At 38.9% G+C, this 27,520-nt stretch overlaps 1 protein-coding gene across 8 annotated transcripts in view; it reads right to left on the reverse strand.

Annotated features, from left to right (window-relative positions):
• The window catches only part of UNC5D (unc-5 netrin receptor D), a 412,207-nt gene that overhangs the window by 49,311 nt on the left and 335,376 nt on the right, over positions 1–27,520 (reverse strand). For 5 of the 8 annotated variants that reach the window (XM_043536305.1, XM_043536308.1, XM_043536304.1 and 2 more), the window contains 3 exons: positions 27,297–27,461; positions 8,105–8,290; positions 3,041–3,418 (listed from right to left, as the gene is read on the reverse strand). In XM_043536305.1, coding sequence (XP_043392240.1) covers positions 3,041–3,418; positions 8,105–8,290; positions 27,297–27,461 — 729 coding nt within the window. Of the gene's footprint in view, positions 1–3,040; positions 3,419–8,104; positions 8,291–16,705; positions 16,739–27,296; positions 27,462–27,520 lie in introns of all 8 variants that reach the window. The other 3 variants (XM_043536302.1, XM_037886503.2, XM_043536306.1) reach the window with 1 other exon arrangement.

Raw genomic sequence — 27,520 nt, forward strand, 5'->3', positions numbered from 1 at the left:
TATAGTCTCTTTTACTTGTGCTAAGAATGAGGCACATTAAAAAACCCCTGCTCGGAGCCTCCTGTCAATGAGATTCATTATTAACTAGGTTTTAATATCAATACTAGAGAGGCACAGCCATCATTACATTGGACAGACACCGTGTTTGTCATAATCCCCTAGGTACTGCTCTCCCTGTATTGTTATAGGCACGCACTTTGATAGTTAGGGCTCACTTTAGGGCAACGATTTTCCTCCATTTGAATGGGATAGAGAGAAGTTAGCTCTTTTGTGATGTTGAGAAAATCCACACGTGTTTAAGGGGGTGGATTTTCAAAGGCACAAAGTACAGTTTAGGCAGCTAATTCCCAGTGAAAGTGGATAGTGGTTAGGTGCCTTCTGTGCTTTGAAATTTTCCAGTTATGAAGCATTTAAAAATGTCTGCCTCTTTTCAGGGTGAACCCCTTTGGACAACAGTGAGTTCTGGTGAAACACACATACACACACCCTTCCTATAGGATAGGAAGAAATTGAAAGGGCCAGGACCACATTGTTGGATGTGCACAACAGTATTTGACATTCACAAACTTAAAGTCAAACGTCACTCAGATAGAGCTGGAAATTGAGTCTGAGCTTACTCACAGAGCTCAGAGGTGGCCTGAAATTATCACAGCTTCACCTCAATCAAAGATCCGCTACCATCTTTCAACCCAGAAGGAAAAGCACAGGAATCAGAACACAACGAGTGAATGCAGCTGAATATCTGTGCCATCAAAAAGGGAGCTCCAAGTTATGAAGTAAAAAAGGTAGATTGTCTGTCTAATATCTTGACGCTCTAGGACCTAAAAAAGTCTCTTTTTTGACATGTCACTCCAGCAATTAGCTTTGATTTGGGCAAGGGGAGGGAAACACCTGCTACCTGACAGCCTTTTATTTGATCTGACAACAGAACAACCTGTTCTGAGTTCTCTATTTAGTATTTTTTTGCATAACAAATGCATGCACGATTTTCTTAACCTTTAAAATGAGCTCTCAAAAAGCTGTTGCAGTAAACCAATTATTAAAAATTACATTATCTGTGCATTCTTTTTTGCCCCCAGGTTATCCACCTAAATATCTATTCATATTATGAATCTTGTCATCTGTAAAGCTCGTTATAGTTTGCAAAGCTCAATTATTGTTTAAGGTTTCTTTAAGCACCTTTACTCAATGCTACATTGGCAAACATTTGTCTTTAAGTTGAATCTGCTGGTACTTTTGATCAGGAGAAACTCATAATGGAGAAATCACTTACAAAAACAAACTGGATTTATAGAGCTTTTCATTTCTTTTTGTTCATACTCACAACAGCCATTGCAGCTTATGGTTTGATGCTCCTCTTACTTACAATGGTGTAAATTGGAACTTACTCTACTGTGGCCATAATTGAGTTACACTGTTGTAAAGTCAACATAAATGAGGGAGGAAAGAATAGATTCTAGATTCTTTCAATATGTCACCCTTGCATACCTTCAGATAAATAGTGAACCATTGAGATGCTACTGTGATTTGCAATTGTCTGCAAGATTTTATTTCAGCCTAGTGGTAGAGGGGGGGAAAGTAAATTGCATGGACCAAATACACCTTGAATTTATTTGCTTTGTGGGATGAGCATTATTTAAAGTAATTTGATGCATAATAAGAATTCCTTTGCCCATCATCACTTTTGATAGCTACACTCCCTTGATATCTTTGTAATGTTCATTCCTGAACATACAAATCCTCCATGGAGAAACAACTGCCTGGAATATATCATGCATTTCTGTAGGCTAAATATTATCACTTTTAATTACGTATTACTATCAATCTATTCTAAATATACTATGTTTTTGATGCTTTTTTTTTAAAAGCAGCAATGAAATACGAAGGGGAAGGCTGTAAATGCCATTTCATTCAAATAAACAGTAAGAGACAGGCCTGGATGCACAGAACAAAAGTTGTCAAGTGAAATCAAACTCTAGTCAAAAGTGAATCTCAACTCTAGGATCACTAGAATCTAAAAGGTGCCCAATTAGCTGGAAAGAGTGGCATCAGGCCAGTTCTGACACACATTCCATTTCACAATACCAAAAGGTGTAGTCAGCACCACATAAATGCACTGGCACAATGTAATAGGCTGCAGAGATGCAATCTTAATATCCTTTATTTGATTCTAATTTGGTTTCACACAGTGGCTGCAAGTTTAAAAAACTTCATTTCCTTTTAGCAACTAGCAAGCAGAGCTAAGACGAGAATCTCACGCTAAGTTACAAAGCTCAAAAGTCACAAAGCAAACTTCATCTATTAGTAATGCAAATTTAGCCCCTCCATTTTAAGCGAAGGTCTGATGCTCAACCCAGTACTGAGCTGGCAGTTAACTTGGAAGTGATGTACTCTGGAGATGTCCTTTCACAACAGAGCTAAGCTAGAAGGAAAAAACAACAACCTTGGAAAATCCCAAAAACAAACAACAAACTGATTAGACCCCAACAGGTGTAGCCACGCACAGCAGTTTTCATTCAGAACAGTGGCTGTCCTCAAAGGTCTCTCATCATTATGATATCCCACAGATTTTTCTGTCGCATCATCCTGATATCCATCAATGTTCACTGGGTCAGTCATTGATATAATTAGACCGTGAGAGACAAATTGGAAAGGGGAATCTAAGACCCTGATTCACCAATGAGCTCCTGAGAGGAGATCTATGGTGGGATCAAAAACCCGGTAAGAAAAAAAGGGAGTCTTCTACACTGGCATAAGTTTCATACTGAGGAGTCATGAGAAGGTGTTGGATTATAACAGCTCAGACACAATGCCGACTTATCAACATGTAATAAACCCCCATCTCTGAATTTGGCCCTGGCTGTAATCTTATTAAATGATCTGGTAGTAACAACTGTCTTCTGGGCGAACAAGATTCCTGTAATTTTCACATTTCCCAATAAGTGAGCTCCTGTCTTCTTTATATCATGATATGCTATAAAGCAAAAGGGTTTAAATCACATCTTTCTTGTGTGCTTTAAAAAGTAAATGATCGACCTACCTGTGTTTGGCATCACTAAACGGCCACCCAGGTGGCCAAAAATGCCAGTCGTTCTCAGCTCACTTCTTGTTGAAAGAGATGACAGATTCTGAATGTATGTAGTTTTGTTCCTGGCATGGATTGTCGTAAAGCCTCTGTTGTTCCCATGGGGAAATGTTCCAGAATGTGCCTTTCCGTGATACTCGGCCCGCTCTGTCACCCCCAGGGAAACCATGAATGAACTCTGAACTTTGACTTTGATGTCTGACAAGGGATTAAAGAGCGAAGATTCTGTCATGAGCTCCTTGTCCATGGGGTCCTGCAGGCAGATGGGTCCGCTGTACGTTCTGCTCACTGTCAAGTCAGGCTGCATGGATGAGTTCAGAAGCAGGGAGTTACCTAATGAAAGGAAATTGATTGAGTACTCAGTTACCATTTTACATGCAAGGGAAACTGTTATGTGCACAGTGGTTCCTAGAAAAATGCCTGCGTACCAGGATTTAATCTGAGTAATGGAAAAATAGAGGAGGGAGGTGGAGTTCCACACCCAAACAGGAAAAAGTCTGTTTATCCACCTTTCCATTTTATGTTGTACCTTACAATTTTGGAGTGTGGCCCAGTGGTTAAAGTAGGGGGCTGTGTGTTAGTTGCAAAATCAGGGATAGAACCTAGGATGCCTGATTCATTGTATGACCTTGGGCAAGTCACTTTAACTGGAATTTTCAAAAGCACCTTAGTAACTTTCGGTTGGGCTTGTGCTCATAAGTCACTGAGGTGCTTTCGAAAATCCCCCCTTTCACCTTTCTGTGCCATGGTTTCCCTATCTATAAAAATGGATAGCATTTTCCTACACAAAGAGGAGAGTTGGGAGGCTTAATTAATGTTTGTAAAGTGCTCAGAGATCATTAGATGAAAGTCGCTGTACTAGAAATGCACAATATACTTTTTGCAAAGGCTGTTGTACTAATTCTTTTGTTATTCACTTTAGCCCAAATTATAGGTTCCTTTAGGGTACTAATTCAGTGGCCAGTCTGGAAAACAACGGTGTCAGCTCTAGATTAACTACAAAATTTTGGGCGCCTGACTCTTACGTGGTATAACTCCTTTGGCTTTAGTGAAGCAATGCTGACTCACATCAGCTGAGGATCCGGCCCTTGATATCCATGGGCATCTAATGATCATTTGTTGCAACATATCCATCTCATATATTGACAATAAAAAAAACTGCTCTTAGAAGATAATGTGTCTCCCTCTTCTGTTTGCAGTTAAACTTTTAAAAGCAATCCAGGCAATATAACAAAGAATAAAATCAGAACAGATGCTGGAAAATTATTCTGTTGGGCTTCACAAATGTTAAAGCAGAATATTTTCTGATCTAGTTCCTTATCTTGCAATGAGCTCCATATAGGTAGATATAGGTAAAAAAATCCCAAGCCCACATGGAACCTCAGTCAAGTGGATATATGCAGGTGCCTAGAATCGGCTGGTACAAAGTCCATTGAAGGATTTGTGCTTCTTGCCAGATCAAGTTAAACTTTAAAACAAGCCAGCCTCAGAGGCTAAGAGATGTCTGAAAACATTCAGAGTCTGAGATGCAAGGTTTTATCCTTGTTTTGATAATTCCTAGAGAAATGTGCATGAATTCATCACATTGGCATCCTCCTTCTGATCTCTTCACTACCACCCATCCAGCTTTCCTCTCGTTTTCCAATGCTCTCAGAAATCAGAATCACGTGGCAACGTCCCAAAGGAGATGGAACAATGCAATAGATCTAAAGGATACTTGAACACCATGTTTTCCTATGCTCCAGTCGGTGTCAAGGCACATGTAACCAAGGAGTCAAATGTACATCAAATGAAAACATGTCTGAACACAACTCTTTTAGTGAGCCTATCGGAAGGTATGGATTCCGGCTTGAAGGAAACTAGGTTGACTAGACATGTGGGACCACAACTATTCAGAAAAGGTTGGCTCCAAATCTAATTCTGGGTGCTGAATGACTCAGAGAACACCCGGTGAAAGAGGAGGAGAATCAATAAATGTAAGGCCTAAATTTTCAAGAAGGACTTGTGATTTTTGGGTTCCCAACTTTAGACGTTTAAAAAGCATCCAATTTTCAGAAAGTGATGAGCCTACCCACCCTTTGAAAATTAGGCTCTTTTAATGTGTCTCAAGTTGGACTGGTAACATCACTAATCATTCTCAAAAAGTGTCGAGTTTGGATCCCTCAGAAGCTCCATTCTCACGTACTAGCAGATCCTTTCATTTCACGCTTGGGTCAACAGATCCGTGTCTAATCCGCTACAAAAACTTGAATTGCAGACAAATGTCCTCCTGCAGTTCTAGCATCCACTGAATATTTTCATCAGCACCACTGATAAATAAGGCAATAGGCATTTTAGCTGCTTACTCATTGTGGGTAATGACTGCTCTAATGCATATTTCTAACCAGATGCTGCTGCCTTTGGTATGATTTCTCTTTAGATGAAAATAAACATAATTTTTAAGCCTTTCTTTGCGGCTCTCAGCATCTTAAAAAAGAGGGGGGAGGGAGTCATTCCAAAGACCTAGCTTTTGGTTTTTCTTTTTTAAATGATGTTGCAGTCAGTATAACACAGCAGCAGAGATTCTTACTATATTTTCTCCAGCTCAGATGGTATTAAAGAAACGGGGTGTCTTTGGATGTTTGTGTATAACTGATTGTTCAGAATGATTAGATTCAAATGTAAAAAGAATTCCCATGCACACCAACTCTGTCCTATCCAAAAGGTGGCAATTAAGCAAGTTGCACCATTTCTCAATTAAACATGATAGACAGATTAGATAAAAACTTCTAGGCTTCTCTAAGCATAATGTACTTAAATTCCTCCTACTGCTAACCTCCAGCGTGCTAATTCAGAAGAACTAGTCTCTTCCTCTAAATGGATTAAGGATTACTAAAAAGAGATTATTCTAAACTAGAAAGGTTAAGATTTGGGGATATCACATGAAGCTGTCAGCTGAAGAAATCAAATCATGAATAATATGGGATGGATTCTCCTCTGCCATATTTGGGTCAAAATGATTATCTGGGCCAATATGCAACTACTTCAGCATAAAACAGAGTTGCCCAAAGGCTGCTCTAGTTTATGCCATATGGCCGTTGTTCCCAAAGGAGCATTCAACAGCTAAAAATTGCAGATTAGAGCTGCTCTTTCCCCTCACCTCAGATACCTCTGACATGTCTCTTACATCTTGGTACGGGAACGGAGTACACTGGCTTTACTCCAGTTAAAAGTCACCTTTCCACACAGACTAATGCCAGGTTATGACTTCTTTGAGCTACCTGTATCATTCCACAAAGCCAGTTTGGGGAGATAGAATCTGGCTCTACATATTTAGGGTTTCCAGTTTTAAAATTTATGCCAATAAAACCCCACCAAAACAATCTGCAAGAGATACACTGAGGAGGGGAAAAAGAACAAGCCAGATGTTTTCTGTTTTTTCCAGTGTTTGAGAGAGGATTCTATAGTCCCTAGAGGTCTCTCTGTCTAGATTTTTATATCATGCTCATCACCATGTTATCTGAGTATCTGAATCTCATTCCTAGCTGTGTGGAATTCTGAAGAAACTAAAGCTGTAATTGGCATAAGAACAAAAACCACAAATCAGAAAATCATATATGTACCTAAGTTCTAAGAGCCAGATTCCAAAGCCACTCAAGTTAATGCAAAGACTCCCATTGAGATCAATGGAGTTTGGATCCAAGACTTAAAACCCAGATCCACCAAAGCATTTAAGCTTGTGGCTAAAATATTTTAAACAGTGATTTATAGGTATGGCTGAGGGTTAGAATACATGTGAAATCTCAGACCGTTTTGGGGCTTTTTGTTTGTTTGCAAGTATTCATTTTAAAAATTCCCAAAACATCCAAAGTAGCTGCAACTGAACGAATGCATCCTAAAATAAAAGAAACTATCTGTGTGGGCATTTTTAATGTGCCTCCGTGAGGTGTCTGTGAACATTAAAACCAAACCAAAATCTCCCACACAAAACCCAAAACAAGATTTTTATAACAAATTGAGTTTCCAAATGGAATAAGAAGCTAATCTCAGATAATGTGGAAAAGATATAATTGCAAATTATATACCACTCCTCACAGGCAACTTGAACTTCCAGATAAATGAGTAAAGTTCCTCTGCATCCCAAAGTTTTTATTTATGCTCTGTGGAGCATGTCTCTCTTGGAAAGTAGAATGAATATGAGAGAGAGAGAGAGAGAGAGAGAGAGAGTGTGTGTGTGTGATCACGCACATACATACACACACCAATTGCAACATTTCACTTTCCTAAAGAGAAAAAAAATTGGGCCACTTTCACACCAACCCACCCACAATAAGGCCAGCATCTAGTTTAGAATACTGGTACCGAATCAAGAAATATAAGATTTTATAATGATCACCACTTTAGTTCAAAATCTCATTTTTTTTGGCCAAGGAAATATTCCAGGAAATGGACTGCTTTTTAGCATGGGGTTTTATTTATGTCTTGGAAAATCTACCAGTGACCTTCTAAAGTCCTTTAACAAAAAGAAGCAAATAAATATATTTTCACAACTGTGCGTCTTCGACTATTCTATATATCTTAGAATATAGAAATTTGCATGCAAACAATGTAACATAAAATACTTGAAAATTAGTTGTTTAAATTAGGAATATAACAAATGAAAATTTAATCACTTTCAGTTGGGAAACAGAAACAGAAGAAGTAGGAACTGAGCAGGAATTTACTAAATGCTAACGATTTCTGCGTTTATTAGTTGTCAATGCAGTAGGAGAACCTAATAATATACTCAACTTCTAACACACATACAGAGGGATAAACTGAGGCAAGCTGAGATTAGTCACTTGTCTGAGTTCATACAGAAATTGGTGGCAGAGACAGGAAAAGACCCCAGAATTCCAACCGCTGGGCCCAACCCTGGCCATGAGACCACACCCCTTGCTCTGTGCAAGCCAGCTCCTGTGGCGGTCTCATGCAGCGAGATGCTGCAATGCTCTTTCTCAAAGAAGCTGTGAGGGAAGAGGATGAAATCACAACACTAACCTTGCCGGACTGTTTTAAAATTAAATGTCTGGAAGCCTCCTGTCAGCGCAGATGAATCAATCACGTCCACGCCGTACTCGCTCTGGCTCCGTCTATAGAGCGTAATGCCGACTACCAGCACAGCTACAGCAATGACGGCAGCACCCAGACCTGAGTACAAGGCGATGTCACTGGCGTTCTCGATATCTGAAAGGAGAGAATGTAGGCACCAGATTAGCGACACACACTCGCATCGCCTCCACTGCCCCCAAACTGCCCACACGAGGATTGATTGGTGCATTTGGGAAGGTAAAAATTAAGCTGGGCTCAGACTAGATCTTAAAACTCATTTTTCCCAGTGAGGAATACGCTGAGATTTTTGGATGCTGTGTAGTGAGGGCATAGAGTGCCCTCTTGCCCAGCAACGTTGCCCTGCATGGGCATTGGTTTAATTTCTCTCCCTCTGTTTCACGCTCATAAACCTTCATGATTATTTAACACATGGGGAAAGGTGTTAAAAAAAAACAACATAACAGGAAACAACTGGAACATTAGGTGTTTCCAGGAAATGGCTGGCAAGTTGTCTGACGTTTTGTGTGACTGGAGGGTTCAGCATTCGCAGGTCCATGAGTGAAGAGAACTGAGCGCAAATCTCATCCGAGCTGAGTCCCCACCCAGCAGTGTATTCCACAGGTCGGGGGGAGGGGGGGAGTACAGTGGGGTTGACAAATATCATTCCCCATTCCAGCCTAGTGGAGATTAAGGGCTGAGTTACATTGTCTTAGTAAAGGGGAGACTCCAGAGCAACTATAGCTAGGCTAGGCGCTGTTAGGGAACAAAACGCCTCTTATAGAATCATAGAAGATATGGGTTCGAAGAGACCTCAGGAGGTCATCTAGTCCAATCTCCTGCTCAAAGCAGGACCAGCACCAACACCAGCTCTTGTCTCTCACTGGTCTCCAGGGACATGTAGGGTTTGGGGTTGAGCCCTGATGCTCATTCAGGAGAGAGCAAACTTGATGGAATGATTGGTGAAGTAAAGATTTCATATTTCACTCTCTCCTGTGGGCTTTACTTTACTTTACTACCTCTCAAACACAGAGCAAAGCTAAGGAGTCAGCCTACAGGGTTTGATAGCGTCCTACTAAGCTGATGGAATCTGAGACATCATCTGGAATCCCTGCAAGTGCTCTCTGCCATTAAAAACAGATATGAAACCAAACAGTGCTTATGTATGGGCAGCTTATGACCAAGTTTTTTACATTTTAAAACTTTGGTAGCAGGTGAGAGTAGCCCAGATGAAACCTGCAATAACAGAGCTGTCTGGGTCCAACTATGCATGATTGGGTGGGAGTTGGGACCAAGAACCGTGAAATTAAATTACTTGGCAAGACACTTTGTGGGCCCTTAGATAATTCCCCTTATGCTGAACTCTGCTTTAGAGAAAGAAATGGTCATGTATTTACTCTGTGCAGCGTTTACTGTCTCACAATATGGTGGCTGCATTATCAAATGCTTATTGGAAGAAAGCATATTATTTTAAACAAACAAATCATCGTGAAAATAAGTATGAATTGGAAATTCAGACCGAACTATTTCAATAACTGAGCAGTAAATAGAGAATACATTGTGAAGCATTGTAACAGCATAGAGGAAGAATGCAGTATTGTATAGAAAGCCAGTAGATGGCCTTGCACCACTTAATTCTTAGTCTGAGGGTTTATGTAGTGCATTATCTTGTGCCGAGCTCTGCACAGGTGGGAATTTCACCCTCACACCCTATACTGTATGCAAGAAACAGATGGCCAGACAATTTTAAGAGAAAGAGGACAGAAGGATGCTGATGATGTGTGTTGAGAAATTGTGAGCAGGGACCTAATTTGTAAAAGTTGCTTTTTCTGGTTTACCACTTAGTTATTTAAACTAGATGTTGGACACGTAACTTGCCAGGAACGCACACTAGCTATTCAGCCAAATGCGCCAGAGGAATACTGGCAGCCGCCTCATTTCAAGGGAGCTGTATAATAGGAGCAACCAGCAGCAAAAAAAATTGGAATTAAGATATGCGCTGCTACAAGTAGGCTGAAGCAAGTGGGCTAGTGGTTACCAAGCTGTCCTCTACAGAATGCAAGCCAAGTACTTAGAGATATAAAGCAAACTCTGCTCACAGAATCTCCATTTCCCTTAAACCAGTTCTCCTTGGATTGCATTACTTACTGAAGAGAGAGAGACTCTCAGGGCTTGTGTTTACAGTGGCCACTCCAGAAACAGTGGCAGAAAATCTCCAACATGTACGTACTCGTGCACCTGAGCTTAAAGGGGATATACCCATAAAGATTTCAAGCTTATGGTCCAGGAACATCTGTGAAGTGTTCAGATCTGTTGTATGAAGGCATTTCTCCTACTCAGGGTGGCTAATAGTTTCTGGGACTTTCAACATCCAGCTCCACAAGGGATATTGTAGATGCAAAGTGATGTATTGAGGAAACTTAAACACTATAACACAAATAAAAAAAATTCAAGGTCTTCGTAGAGTTTAATGTCCTGACATGATCATTCATTTATTGTATTTCTATCAGATGCCACCCTTGTTTTGAAAATTGCTGGCTCACTACAAAAGCAATTTCCCCTCTCTTGGTATTGACACTTCTCATCAATTATTGGGAGTGGACCACATCCACCTTGACTGAATTGGCATTCAACATTGGTTCTCTACTTGTAAGGTAACTCCCTTCTCTTCATGTGCCAATATAGATTTATTCTTGTATCTGTAATTTTCACTCCATGCATCTGAAGAAGTGGGTTTTTTTTACCCATGAAAGCTTATACCCAAATAAATCTGTTTGTCTTTAAGGTGCCACCGAACTCTCCGTTGTTTTTGTGGATACAGACTAACACGACTACCCCTCTGATATTTGGCACCTTTGTTTGACTTTCATAACTTAATGCCCCTTGCACAAAACATAATTTTCTTTTGGGTCAGAGTGTCCACATGCAAAAGAAGGCCGATTGTGGTGGCAGGGGAGACGTAGGCTATGACATAATGTTGACGATATATGGAGTACACTCAGTTATTCATGAAAGTAACCTTCAACAGTCTTACTTGTAGATCATCATTTCTAGCTAATTAAATTGCCTCTGCAGCACAAGTTCTGGAGGGTAGGTTTTTTTGATACCTAGTTTCTGTTGGGATAAGGCTTGGGGCAGTATCTTCTTGACTGAGGCTCTTCTGAAGGAGTTCTTCCAGGAAGGGAGTTGCATCAAAGCCCATTGCTGGTTGCTGTGAGGGGAACAGTGTCTCTCTTCTGAGTTGAATTCAGAGTTCTAGCTCCTGGAGAGGGCCAGGACACATTGAAGGAACTTAAAGTGAGCGACTTCTGTGTATGGTTCGTTCTCTAGTTCTTTGCCAAAGCTCTTGGAGTTTAGTGTCTTTCTGCTTGGACTGATCTTTGATGCCGGACATGCCTCTCTCATTAAGCATTAGATTGGATTTTTCAGTGCTGCTTCAAAATTGGCTATGGTAATGGTGTAAGAATCTGAGCTACCAAACAGAGCAACCTCAGGGTACAATCTGACCATGTTTAGCCTGTGCTGTCATTGGTTTGACAATGTGCCACAAAATGGGACTTTTTAAAAAAGAACATTTAGAAACAAGAGATGGTCAAATTATTCTTGTCTACACTTTTCTTGATTTTGTATGTGTGTGGAGGGTGGGGAGGAAGGCTGTTAAAATCAGAACTAGATTTCTTTTGCAAAAAAATTCTGTTTAGTTGAAAAGCCATTTTTATTTGTAAAAATACAAATTATATTTATTTTTACAATTTTAATATTTTTGAGGGGGAAAATATTCCTTTTCCAAGTAGCTTATTAGAAATAAAGCTCACGTGTTACTGTATAAGTCATTAGCACTGGTTGAAGTTTTTGACCAACAGTAGAAAGAGAAAGAGACAGAGCATGTATGTTTTCATATTTAGATGGTGGCAAAGGGGAAAAAGGGATATTTCAGGAGCTCCTGGGTTCTAAAAAAGACGAAAGAAAAATATTTCTGGAAACACAGCTCCAGTTTGTTAGCAATCTTTGGTCAGCTTCTTCCCTGGGTAATATATTACTGATGCAGATGGAGAAGAATATCTCTATGACTAAGAATAGATCAGCTATAGAGATGCTTAAGAACAGATGTGGAAAGGAATAGGAAATGATCAAAACAAGGATGACTTTAGTCATCCTTAAGTTCATGATGTTTCTTAACAGATTTTGTAGTTTACAAAGAAAATAATCATTAATCTTAGTCAGAGATCCCAGTTAGTCCATCTTGTGGCACAGGTTGTCACACAGTTTAAAAACAAAACAAAATCACCGAATTGACCCCTGACTTTTTTTTCTTGAAACTTTTTTTTTTTTTAAATTTTGGGTGAAATCAAACCCAAACCCACATAAGGTTTAAAAATACCTGGAAATAATTTTATAATGAACATATGATATCTTTAAAACATTTGATTCTTTTATATCTACTAAATTTTTCTTTCTACACAAACAGAAATTGTTGCTCTTGCTGTGTTAGGAAATGGGTTGGCTTTCTTTCCTCGCGTGATTGGAGAAGTTAGCATTTGTTGGCAGTTGTCATACAGAACAGGAAATGGAGGGAAGCTTTAACCTGCTATTCAATGGTCAATGTTTGCAAACCACCACTGTAATTATGGCATATGGTCTTAGGCAAGTACCCAGTTTTGACCCATGATTTGCCCAAACTTTTGCCATAACTACAATGAAAATGTTTCAAATTCTGCTCACACCATTTCTTGGAAAGTTTGTCATGCTATAAAATTTACAATGGAGTTTTGAGTCTATTTTATTATGAATTATGTTGGTGCCGAGAGGCTCAGTCATTATCAGCACCCTCTCCCCCTCCCCAGTATGGTAGGTGACATACATAAAGAGAGTAAGAGACATTTCCTGCCCTAAAAATCTGACAATCCAAATAGACAAGACCAACAAAGGAGGTATCATTATCCCATTTTTACAGATAGGGAACTGAGGCACAGAGAAATCATGCGACTTGCCCAATGTCACACAGTGGTAGAACCTGGAATTGAACCCAGATCTCCTGAGTCCCTGCCATTAACCACAAAAGTAACCCTCTTTCCTCAGTTTCAATCTCTAATACCAGGGTACAAGAAAGGAAGTCTACAAATCAACTACATTTCAATTTCTTCTCACTTATGTGTCCCCAAGCAATCTTTGTTGTTAGATAATTAACTCTGATACTCTATTCCTGACTTAACTTTTGTGGATAATCGGTACGTTGGGTAAGCCAGGAGATGTGTTGTTTATTATGAAACATCCTGGAGTGGTATATATCTCAGAGGGTACAAGTAATCAGTTAACAAGTGTTTGAGCTCCCCACCTCCACATTCCCGTCCTTTTGGGAGCTACATTGACCTATCCACTAGTTGTCTTAAACATATAAACTTTGTAAAAACTATCCCTTTTATACAGAAAAAAGTGGAAAATCTTAATTTGTTCCCTCCTCCTTTACAAATAGGTTAAATTCTGATCTAAACATGCATACCCCCGCTAATAATAAAAATCCGCAGCTGCCAGAGGTGTACAGGTGACAATAGACGTATAGTGCAGGAATTCAGAAGTTATTCTTCACTGTCAAAACAGGATATGTAAAACTGAGAATATTTTAAAAAGCTGTCACATTTTAAACACTGTTGGGGTAAAAATCATTAAGAAAATCCCTCAGCTATGTTACTAATAGTAATTCATAATTCTTAATTCTTACATTATTCAAACAAATTTACTTAGATAATTTACATTCTCATTTTCCACTCATCTTAGACAATAAAATACATCAGTCAGTTTCATTTCTGGTTTCAGCACAAGACTGCCATGTTTGGATTACAAGTGCTGAGGAGAATATTCAAATACTAATTAAAAAGGTTTGGGGGGAAAAAAACCCAACAGCATTAGAAAAACAAAAACAATTTACATTAATGAAAAAATATATATTTTTAAAAACACAACTGGGACCTAAATTTGATGGTTCTCTTCTTGGTATAAGGTTTATTTCTAGGATTCCTTATCTTTAATAAGATATTCAGTGTTCTGGTTTGTTTGTTTGGTTTTTTTTTTAAGACATGACCTGAAAGTGATACTCAGGTATTCACACAACTATTTCTTAGTCAGGGATGAAAAGACATAACAGCAAAACTACAAACAGTTGAGATTCAGGGGGGAAAAAAAAGAATTCACTAAGTATGACAATTTAAAGAAGCAAAATGGTACTAATTTTGTTCCAAGGGAAAATGCTGCTTATAAAAAGATGTGTTTATTCTTTCATTTCTATTCACACCACTATTATTTGTTTCCAAATAACAAATGAAAATGAAAAAAAACACTTTAATCTCTTTTTCCATTCTCACCTTTTATGCAGAATTTCTTTCCTTTGGGAGAATGGAGATTCAAGAAAAAGGAACTGTGGATTTTTTTTTTTGCTTTGGTACTTTGTGTTTTTTTCCAGATGCGATTCAACTGAAAAGAACACTTGAAGTCAACCAATTATTATTTAATGAACTGCATCTTCCTGACCCAGAGGAGGCAGTGACTTTCTTAAAGCAATAAGTTTCTGTGATTTTGTTCCAGGGTACGTGTTTGTGGTAATCATAACTAATATTTCACTCCATCTCCTGACACTGTTACACAACATTTATTGAAAGCATATTTGATGGTAATGAAGTTTCTATTAACTATGATTAAGTTTCATAAAGCACCTGAAGATAATTTAAGATGTGCACGAGCAGAAAATGAAACATTTGGTTTAGTACATTAGGAAATGTAATTGATTAAATTATCTCATTTACAATAAGTGCTTTCCATGAGCCATAGAGGGCACACATTTCCTCCAGTTTGCCATTACAGTTTGTTAGGAGATATCAAAGATTTCTCTAGCTTTTATTCTCCGTCTCCCTTCACTTTGCTCTCTTTTTGTACCCTCCAGCCTCTGGAAATCTCTCTCTCTCCATACAATCATTCTTTGAGCATGTGAAAGTCTTAACAGATATGAACCCAGTCAAAGCCAGAGAACCATGCATAAGGCTATTTTGCAGAACAGGTTGTTTCTTAATTATCTTCATAATTGATTGATTTCACATCAGTGATGATTCATGTAGTCTTAAACTAAGCCCCTGTTTTCAATGAACAGCAACAAGCTGTATTTATATAATGTACTTCTAGCCTCACAGATTAAGGAAACACCATTTAATTCCCTAGGAGCCTCATGCACTAAAATGGACTCCATTAAGGTTTTATTTTTAATAAATCAGAAATTAAAGCTGTTTGACAGATTCACTTTTATGATCCAATAATTAAGTTGGAGGTGCATAGATGAAAATGCGACAGTTGCTCAAGATAAGTTACAAAATAAAAGAGTAGTTCAGGGCAGAACGGGGATGGTCCCATTAAGACAAATTTAGAAGGGCATGATAATGCAAGCCAACCATGGAATGTTTTACAGTTTGCTTTTGATTTTGAATATCCATAGAAATATTTCATAATTGGAAAAAGCACAGGGGAAATGCTCTTATTCAAGGACTCTGCGCAACCCAAGCAATAAAATGTAATAACGATCGTTATATGTAGGACACCCACAGAACTTCAATGTGTTACAAGATGAGAAACTGAAGGCCAAGTTCCTTCAGCCTGCCAAGAGGTGCAGCTATCTAGGAGGATAATTATTCTTCTTTATTTTTACTTTTATTGCATCACATTTTTGAAACTAAGTTATACATCCTCAATCTGTGTGGATATTATAAGTATCAGTGGACAAGATGCATTATGAAAGAATAATTTTGGTTATAAATCCCTGTTTTTTAACATAGCAAAATACTCTGAACTGTGTTTACTGAACTTCCCATTATAAAACCCCATGAAAATTAACTGTCAATTTGACATCTAAAGCCTACTGCATGTATTCCTAAGAATATATACCTTGGGCTGGGATTTCCAAAAGATTGCCAAATAGATGGCCAAACCTCAGTGAATTTTAAATGGGATTTAAGTGCCTAATTCACTTAGGATCCTTATAAAACATGGCCTTCATGTCTGGGAATTTCAAATAAATAATATGCACTCATAGGGAATCTTTCACCAGAAGAATTCAAAGAAATGTTCACACATTCAGACACAGAACTAGTGCTTCTCAGAAAATAGATTTTCCCCCACAATATAATTAGGTCAAAAATATAATCAAAATATCTTCACTGAAATTCTGGACATTTGGGGGTGTTTTTGTAAAAAGGGAATTTCAGCTGGTTGGGCAAAACCTTTTGTTTATATAGAAATTTTTCATCTGGTCCTGTTTTAACCATAAAGCCACAACAGACCTCAAGAGAGCAATTCTAAGATAAGCATTACTGCAGAAATGGCCCACAATTTGATTCATAACTGATGAAGAATAGTCACTTTTTTATATTTAATCTAAAATCTATGATTACTAAGAAGAGGCTTTTGTTAATCCATTTGCCTTTCATATAACTTTGTTTTATTTAGCTCCTAAACAAATAAAGCAGAATGAAAGAGAAAATGAAAAAAAAAATTACAAGACAAAAAACAACTTACTTTGGGGTTTTATTTCATGAAGAAGTTTTTTATCTAAAAGAGAGAGAAAGAGAGAGAGAGAGAGAGAGAGACACAAAGTTGCACTTAATAAATTTACATGGAGTGTATCTATTTCCCATATCACTTTCTGTCTTGCTCTATAAATGAAAAGTTTTCTCCTTGTTTGCTGACAATATGAATTTTTTATGTTGTCCATATATTTTCCTTCATCATGTAAAAGAAATCTCTTCCGAGGTATTTCTTTCCAGTTATTTCTCAGTTGGTTGTTTTAGTTTCTTTGTTACGTCTCTTGGTTATTTTACACTTACATACATACATACATACACACACACACACCCACCCCTCCTCTTAACTAACTCCTGGCGAGCTCAGATGAAGTTAGTCAAGAATCCTCTATATTTCTCAATGAAGGATGATGTAATGAAATAAAAATTTAAAGGAAAACTGATTAGTTAAATAAAAATAAATAAAAATAAGCATGGTTAATATTCATTCTTATGTACCTGTATATGCAGCACACACAAATACAAGCGTGTGTGTGTGTATATCAGTCTATATTATATTAGTCATTCACACAATACATTAATTATTAATTTCCTTACTGATTTTAGAAATTACTGTGCTTACTTCCTCATTAGATGAAGAATAGTGCTGGTCTCTCTCTCTCTCTCACACACACACACGGCAAGCACTGCAATTTAGGGCCCACTCTTACCACCCTTAACTCATATGAGTATCTCATAGAATTCAGAGAGACTATCTGCATGGGTAACTTTCATTAAAGTATTTTTTATAACCAGTACGTAACTAAATAGTGCAATTCATGGCTGCAAGATATAATTGAGGCCAAGGACTTAGCAGGATTTTAAAAAAGACATATATGGCTAGGATGAAATAATCATGGTATGGGTATAAATCTACCTCTAGCTTCCTGGCATTGGGAAAACTTTCTCAATAAGTGAGCTATTCCATAATTTTCCATTATAGGGTTTCTTCCTCTGAAGCAACTGGTATTAGCCATTGTCAGAGTCAGGTTAACAGTCTAGATGGACCATTTGAATGCATGATAAAGAAAGGAAACTGGTTATGAGGTGGTTTCCGTTATTTTTATTGACAATAAAAAGGGTCAGTGCTACAGTGATTGAACAAAAGTCCACCATTATTCATGTTGAAAGACTCATTTTTATGTCCTGTAATTAAATGCTGAGCCCCTATGGTACAGTTTTCCTTTAAAAAGCTTTATGATGGGAAATTGGGTGCATAGATGGTGAATGAACCACAAATCATTGAATTTGAGATGGAAACAAACATACCCCTCCTGCAAACACAGATTACAATCTACAGTAGATCTGAATAGAAATGAAATGAGTTTGGTGTTCTCCTCCTGCTAAATGGCAGAACCAGAAGCCATCTGGCCAAAATCAACATGGCTGGCTGGCTGAGGTATGGAAAAGCAGAATGTTTTGGTGTTTATGATGCACTGGCAAAGGATGCTTGTAGTGCATCAGTTTGTAACCTGGCAAGCTTTTGTGGGCACTGGGAAAAAAAAATCAATGTTTTCTTCGAGATAAAACATGTAACTTTAAAGCATATAGATAAAAAGTAAAACACACACACACACACACACACACTCCTTCTCATTGGATTCTACATAAAAACCCACCAAGGAAACTATACAACAGAGAATAATAGTATGGAGTGACCACTGAAATAAGCAACATATGCACAAGAAACTGACAAAAACTTAGGACTGCCTCTAACCAAAGTGATCTGTCATTTTTGCTTTCACAAGTCAATCTCTGTTTTTCTCAAGCTTGGTGATGCCATGGCAACCTTTTCTAATTAAAAACACGCACGTGTGTGTGTGGGGGGGAGTAAAAAACCCCACAAAACTCCACCCTTATTCTGTTCATGAGGGGAAGGCAATCTGCTGTCTAATTTTTAAAGACTGAGAGAAAATGGATTAGTGCATAGCTTCTGCACTTGTAATGCCAACCAGGCATTACCCATCATGTTGTATCTTTACTTTACAAAAAACCGGTGTCCTTTTAGGCAAGAAGATTAGGTGCAAATGGAGAAATGAACCTTCATTTAGCTGGCAAATACTTCATTGATTTGCTGCTGTTGGTCTGAAAGCTTGTTTTAGAGTCACATCCTTATTGCTGGACCTCACTGGCCATTTTTGTACCCCTGACAATTAGCAATTTTTGAAATATAACTGTTCTGGTCTCTCCTAACTACTCTACATAGTTCTTCATGATAAACTCCTTCTCCTGACCTAGCGTGTATGAATTTGGTATTAATAGATGTCTTCATGTCATGTTCCATGACAGACAACAGATGAAATTTTTGCACTTTGGCTATGACTGACTGGTCTGTGAATACGGCCAAAACACACTCACACAGTATGGTATATTACCATGCACGCTATGGGGCAACTTGATATGGGTACTTGATGAGACCCCCAACATTAAGTATTTAAGAGGAGATTGGACCAAAAACGTATGGGTTTAGTATACTGAAAAATTCTGTGCTATTGATGTCAAATAGAATAGATGACCAAGGAATTATTTTCCAACAATTGTCTTCTATCATACTTATTTATGCAAACATTTAACAAAAGGTAATTTTAACTTTCCAGATGGTCGAAATGGTTAAACACAATCTGCAACTCATGTGAATTTGGAAAACAGAAAAAATATTTTATTGCTGAAGACAGGTTGATCAATCATTTGCCAAACATACTGTAGACTCCAGAAAAGACAGGTGGTGGATACAAAAATGACACCAAAAATTAGGACTTGATAAGTTCATATGCACTTATATTTAGAACTCCTATTAATACACCAGCCTTGCTCATTCTGCACTGCCCTTTCAATCATCAACATTCATACTGGTTATCATTGTGTAAACCTAGCATTGTACTCCTAACGGAAAGGGAAAAATGAATTCTGGAATAACACATTTACGTCAAGATCCAAAATGGGTTTAGTTTGGTGAATGTCAAGGGAATTCGCGGGAAAGGTTAGTTTTGTTCCCCATCTCCAGCACCTACATTTCTATTAGGCTGCCTCCCTGCCAATGCAGCACGGTTCTCCACAGCATAATATCCAGTCTAGTTTTAAACAACACAAGAAAGCTTCCAAACTTCCCTTGGGAGACATTCTCCAGTGGTGAGATGGAACAGTGGAATAGTTTCCTGCTAATTCAGCCCCATTTTAACCCTATCAGTTTACTGTAATCATTCAGTCTCCCTCCAGGGTTTTTAGACCCCTTAAATAGCTAATATTTAGCCTTGCTTCTCTTACTTATTTTAAATGAGAGCTGTGTAAGCAATAAGTATAGACATCTTCAGAAAACCATATTCACTACTGTTTGTCCAAAGTTTGTGTATTACCATGGTTTGGATTCGTTTTTTTGGAGGGAAGGTCCTTAGTCCACTACTTTATTCCTTGTTCCACCTCAAAGATTTCACTTCCTGGAGAACAGTTGTTTCAGCTGAGAACTGGACTCCCATGAAATCTACCTAACCCCCCAACTGGTCACTGAAATTTTCATTTAATGAATGAAAGTTTGAAAATTCTTTCTGAGGATTAGAACTTTTCCTACCTAGAAAGAACTGCTGGTATCTGCAAGAACTGCAATCCCCATCTGCAATTTAGGGTTTCCAACCTTGCCTTTGTAAGAGTCCATACTTCTTAAGCACAGAAATGTTTCATTTCTATTTTTGCCTCATGAAAGGAACAAAGTTAACAAGTTGTGCCTGAGATAAATAACCTCCAAGAGATTAGTTTTCTGAAGCACTGCACTGCATTTCCCTCACAATTCCCTGTGGGATGTAAAGCAGAGCTGGTAAGGCACATATTGGAACACGAAGGAAAATAAAAACCAGACGGGATAATTGCATCAATTCTTATTAGCTGAGAAAGCAATTATGGCCCTAAAAATAATTTGACATAACTATATACATACAGCATGACCCATAAAGGAGTAATATCACATCACACTCCAAGATGAAAGAGACAAGAGACACTTAATATTTCAGTCTAATTGAATTAACACATATGGAGATTCAAGTTTTGGAGCAAACACATGCTCCCCACCACCTGCCATCCCATCAAAACCAGGAGAGCAACCTATTTAAAAAATGAAACACATAATGGGCCAGACCTGATCTCAGCTCCACTGGTATACACCTGGAGTAAATACTTTTAAATCATTGGGCTTCAGTCTTCTTTCTCTTACAACAGCTTGGCATCATCAGCTTTCAGTGCAGTTACTCTTTACATAGAATGATAATACTGAGAACAGACTTGACCCCAAATTTTGCTACCTCAGGTACAACACCTATGGACCGGTTTCTGACCCCAATGTTGGGTGAGCAATCACTAGTGTGTGCAACAAAAAGAAATCTGCAGTTACAGTTTCCTCAGCTCCTTTTTCTCCTTGCAAAAAGAGTAGAAACCATAATCTATACAATGAGAGATCTGCATGCACATCAACCCACTATAGATTTTTATTTTTCCAGGTTAGGCATTATTCAGTGCCAGCCAAGAGTTTAATTCTGTTCATTTAAATAATATCACTTTGATGTCAATACCTATGTTCCTAATAGTCTTCTACTTAAGACTCATTTTAATTTCAGTAATCTAGTTTGCTTTTCACAATTAATCCCATTTATCCTTTTCAAATAGCTAGTTCATTTTCACTGTCCAAGCTGCACCGAACACTGTGTTAAATTTCATTTACTTGTGTTCATTCAAATACATGAAATAGAAACTATTGTTATTGTGACTTGCTCCCAACAATGATTTAACAACTCCTCCCCCCAAGCATACAAAGAGACCTCCAACTCATTCACATATTTCAAAATTATAAAAGAATTACTCACATAACGTTTTTAACCTTATTCTCCCATCACCACCCAATTTTTCTTTTTTAAATAAAGCTTGCATTTAGAGCCTAAATTATTTCACAATGCCCCTTTTCTCATTCAAATTTGTTGTGTATACTATTTTACAGACTTTGTAACTCACAGAATCATAGACCCATAAGGTTAGAAGGGACAGCAAGGATCATCTAGTCAAATCCCCTGCCAAGATGCAGGATTTGTTGTCTCAACCATCCAAGGCAGATGGCTATCCGGCCTCTTTTTGAAAACTTCCAGTGAAGGAGATTTCACTACTTCCCTAGGCAGTTTGTTCCATTATCCTACTGTTCTTACAGTTAGGAAGTTTTTCCTGAAATTTAATCTCAATCGGCTATAGTGTAGTTTGACCCCATTGCACTTCTCGTCCTGCTTTTTTTTTTTTTTTTTATGGCAGCCTTTCAAGTATATGAAAACCACTATCATGTCCCCCTTTAATTTTATTTTTTCCAAACTAAACGTACCCAGTTCCTTCAGCCTTTGCTCCTATGACTTCCATTCCATCCCTTTGATCATCTTTGTTGCTCACCTCAGGATCCTTTCCAGTTTCTCTACATCCTTTCTATATACTGGTGACGAAAATTGGACACAGTAGTCCAACTGAGGCCTAACCAGTGTCAAGTAGAGTGGTACTATCACCTCCCATGACTTGCAGGCTATGCCTCTACTAATGCAACCCAAAATTACATTTGCTTTTTTTTGCAACAGTGTCGCACTCTTGACTCATGCGAAGTCCCCTTTTGCAAAAAAACGATCTGCTTCAGAAGCAGAAGATTTTTGCTATGCTACAAACGGTTTGTTCCCAGGCCTACTCTATTTAGTTAATTACTGGACAGAAGAGTTTGTGTTGTTGTTTTCAAGAAAAATAATTATACAAAAAATTTAGTGTATAGAGTCACTGTCTCTTTAAATGTTAAGCCACATGGAAGTACTAGAATTCTGTGGGAAAAGGCAAGATAGCCTAAAAATAATTGCACTTCAGTAAAGTTTGGCAATGCATTTTTTTTCTGTTTACTGTAATGCAATTAGCCAGATGAGGCAGACATTCTAAAATTATTATTTGTATTGCAGTAGCACCAATGGGCCCCAGGCATGGACCATGATCCAGTTACGCTAGGCACTCTACAAACACAGAACAAGAGGCTGGTCCCTGCCCCAGAAAATTTACAAACCAAGTAAAGTAAATGAACCAAAATACACTAAATAAACCAGGGCATTACTGAACAAATGTTGTTGCCATGTCACAGCTTTTTGGCAGTCCACGTGAAAGGAGCTGCTGCGTTTCTTTCCAGTTTTCAGTTAGATAAATGTCCACGTTGTAAAACCACCATCAGTGACATTCACTGATCCCCTTGCCTGGGGACTGAATGGGCCTGGGATCTGAACTTCCTTTTACCCCTGAGAACTAGAGTTCCTCCTGGTAAGCACTGGGGCACATTAACAGGGTAGTAGAGTGAATAAAGCAAAAACAGTTAAAGCTGTACCATATCCATTCTGTGGATAAACAGAGGACTTGTGTCTCGCCCAGGGTTGTCAATATGACACCTTTCATTTAAATTTAATAAGAGAAAAAGTGGCTTTGCTGCACTGTACCTGCATCTGTAATCAGTGGTCTTGTATCTTGAAGCATAAGCACTTTTAAAAAAATATTATCATTATGTATTTGTTTCCCGACAAGGAAGATGGATTGGCAACAGGTTCTTTACATTCTGAAGTTTCTTTGCTTTCAATCACAATTGTGGAATTTCCTCAACTCAGATCTCTGCAAAACCAAAGGTGCTAATCCCTTCTAAAGGAAATCTGCTTTATCTTCAGGACCCAAAACTACTGGGTTTGTAGCTGCGGGAACAAGTAGAAAGAGTCAAACTCTCTTTTGTATGAGACTAGGTAAAAAGCACCATTCAGAACTGCCCACACCCCAAGAACCTTCTGTTTCTGCCAATGGGATTTACAATCAAGCTCTTCTCTAAAGGTACAGTCTATACAGATTCCAGTCTGAATGCCATATTACAGGGTACAGCAGCAGATGAGTGCATTACAGCTAAAGGTAGGTCATTAAAAGAAACTGGACTCAAAGAGCACGTTTTCAGTCAATTAACTGAGGTACCTAAGTGTGTGAGATTCACTCTGCAGAATCTTACAGATTTCTGTTTTTTGATGTGGAAAACATTCCCGCTTGACATGTGTCTGGTTTTCAGTGGTTGTTCCTAAATTTGAGAACTGGGACAGTGCAGAGGCTAAGCAAAAAGTCCAAGTTTCCTGGGTGTATCGCTGCCAGGTCCAGAAATAGAATTCAAATGTAATACGAGACAGATTCCCCCTCATCGACCATAGAAATGTGTCTGAGGAGAGTCTCTTGTCTGCTTCTACACAAAGCTCCACCAGTGCATTTTTTTGAAGACATGTTTTTTAAAACTCCTGGAGTCACTATCAAGTATCAGGTGTGGTCCTCAGGAGACACTTGGCTGGCATAGCCCTACGTTTCTGTGTTCCTGCAACATCTAAGAGGCACTTGAACCAATATTAAAGTGATAATTCACTGCAGACAGTCATGATAGGGTTCATTGTAATAAAATCTCTTCTGGCAAGGGCATTCAGAGACAAGGCTACAGATTGCAGCTAGATGGACTGCTCAGAAAGAACCAGAATGCCTAAGAAAGGGGAAATTAACCCTTTGGAAATGGTTGGAAAAGCCGCACAACAGAGACCCGTCAGATAACATGCACTATTAACGATACACCAATACTCAGATGCTCCAGTCAGGATCTGTGCCCCATTGTGCTCGGCCCTGTACAAACCACAGGGAGATTGTATCCTTGCCCTGAGATCATGAAACTACCACAATAAATACAGGTAAATTTATCAAGCAGTGATATTTGTGATATGCTCTTTTGACAAATTTAACCTCCCCTCAGACAATGAGCTCCTTTCCACACTGTCACGAAAACTCTAGGAGGCATCTCTGTCCCTCCATCTTTAATGCATAAGTATGGCATGGCACACTTTAGGCAAGGTACTGGTATTATACTGCTCAGTGTAAGTGGAGGGAATTATCATTGCAGCTTCCGGAAGTGAAAGCGGATCCCTTTACCTTTCTAGCAAAACTTCAGTAAAATCAACAGTCTTTAGGGACACTTTCTGTAAGAAACATCCAGATACTACTGATGAGGGCCACAGAATAGCTAGCAGGCCACCTGCATGACTGCCATAAACATGGATACGTACTGCAGTGCACAGCTACATCCTTGTATGCCCCTTTCAGCACATACTTCTGACAAGTCACACCATGGTAACAGGTTGAGATTGATTTTCAATGGATATACTAATATGCATATTGTAGAAATACGCAGGAAGGCATGCAGGACGTAGCAAGCATCTGTGGGGAAGGGCGTTCATCTCATGCATAGCAGGGAGAAAGAACAACGAGCATCTTACATTCACCACAGGTTGAGCCTCAAACGCTGAATGAATTCTGTATCCCACGGATTCTCACTCACTATTCTGCTTATACCCAAGAAAACAAATAAATCGTAAATCCTGCCTATGCCCTCTTAACCAGTTAATGGTTGTTAATTTAATGTCTCAGAAGCTGGACGGACCGTGCTGTAGGACTGGAAATCTCAGCTAACGAATGAGCGATAACATGACTACATTTAAATAAAAAAAAGCCAGGCCTAGGATCTTTAAAGTCTAAGGGGTGTAGGCACTGAAATACAAACTCTTTTGAAAATCCTATCTTAGATAGTGAAGCTTAAGGTATAAAATTATCTACAAAGGTTACTAATGGCCATAAAATAAAAGGTAATCAAAGCTCATGCTGAAAGATGAGCTGTTTCCCAGATGGGGTCCATAAAGGTACGACTTTCTTCCCATCAAACGTACACCTTTGTGCAACTGGTTAGGCACAATATACTTTTTTCTTTAATTCTTCCTTTGAATTTCTAAGTAGAGTAGTAGGCATTAATGGAAGACAGACACCAGTGGAAACCACCATACCAGATCAGAGTATTGCTCTCTCATTCAGCTAGCAGATGTTGGGCCTATATAGAGAGGATGTCCTACTAGGCAGAGGCATTTTAGACATGGTGCTGAGAAGGGGAAGCAGTGCAAGCTAGAGACTTCAGGCCGACCACCACATCCGAACCGGATTGTAAATGCCATTGAATTCAGCAGATCTGCACTAGGGAGGGATTTGGCTGCTGGGTGATGAAGCAACACTATAAATTTAGAGCAGTCTGAAAGAGCTCAATGCCACAGGTAGCCACAACAGCCAGTGCCAGTTCTGTGCAAGGCATGTTGCTCTACAGGGGATGGACCTACGTGGGAGACGTTCCCTTTATCATCCAATAAAACTGCAGTAAACTGCTTATAAACTATAGTGAATAAAAGGTGAGTTCAAACACGGAGTGACTAACACAGATGTCAGGAACCCTTTAGTTTTAAAAAAAGCAATAGATCCACAGTTCTCAAAACACTTTGCATAAGGAAGGTCATTATCCCCACTTTACAGATGGGTTACCCAGCAGGTCAGTGGCAGAACTAGGAACAGAACCCGTGTCTCCTGACTCCCAATCCAGTGCTTTAGCCACCACAGCACACTGCCACACTAACTGGATTAGATTGGAGCCTGAGCTCTCCACTTGTCTTGCTGTGACTAAGGAGGGAGGGGAAGACACTTCCATGGAAACAGAAACAAAGGAAACTATTTAAAAATAAAACAAACTTGGTTTGTTTGTTTTTTCAATTCACTTATTTCAGTCCTAAAGTCCCTGATTGTTCCCAAAGCTGCCATTTTATTGCTATAACGGGATGAGGTGACAACATTGCTTCATGGAAATGGAACTGAATGTAACAGAGGAATAAACTTGTTAATTTCTCATTTATTTCAAGAATATGCAGCTGTCCCAGATGTTGTGCACCTCTAGGTTGATATTTCAGCTGCAGGCCTGATTTTTCTTGGATCCTTAGTTGTTATGGCAGCAATCACAATGTGCTAAATGCTTTCCAAATGTTCAAAAAGCATCAGGATCTTGTTGCAAGGGGTTCACACTTACCATGCAGAGCTTAAATTAGCCCTTAGTTACACCTTTGAAATTTTACTGAGTTGCAAAGGTGCAAATGAGAACTGAATCTGACCCAAAGTATCTAAGGCACCAACAAGACACATGTTGGTGCTTCACCCATTTAATCCCATGAGAAGTTGGAAAGCTAAAGGACATGTTCCAATAGTGCGAGATACACTTCTGCTGGGTGACTCACTGGGGCAAAACTGTACACATACGAAGAATTTTTACATGGCTCACCAGAATCACCTGGTGCTGTCTATATGAAGTGAGCCTGGCCTGTACAGGTTACACTTCCTAAATCCTGATAAATTATTCACTTTGGGCCTAATCGAGAGGCCCTTGAAGCCAGAGTGAGCCTTATAATTGACTTCAGGGGGCTTTGCCTCGGGCCATAACGAAGAGCCAAGAGTCAAATGAATTTCAAATTGGCAGATACATAACTCCCTGAAAATGTATTCCAACATCTGTAAGGATTTCAGCCATGAGCCTCCTACGGATTTAAATGTGAGTGATGGTGTTGCATTCTAGAGCCCTGCAGTTGGGCATCTCTTTCAGAAGGAAATGCCTTCAGGTCACTGTTAATTGTCATGTCACCTACCTTGAATACAAAGCCCTTCGGTGCAATTCTCAGATTCTTGACTAAAGCCCTCACAGAATTTTCCTCCATTTCTTGGAGGTGGAGCTGTACATTCCCGAATTCTCAGATGCTCACATTCCGGGCTGCAGACTGACCATTCGCTCCACACCTCCCAACTACCGTCCACTAAAAAGGAAGAAAAGTAAACATGATCACTATGTGTTATCTGACCAGCCGGTGTGATC

This window comes from Chelonia mydas, chromosome 26 (assembly GCF_015237465.2).
Source record: "Chelonia mydas isolate rCheMyd1 chromosome 26, rCheMyd1.pri.v2, whole genome shotgun sequence".
In the NCBI taxonomy this organism is placed as follows: domain Eukaryota; kingdom Metazoa; phylum Chordata; order Testudines; family Cheloniidae; genus Chelonia; species Chelonia mydas.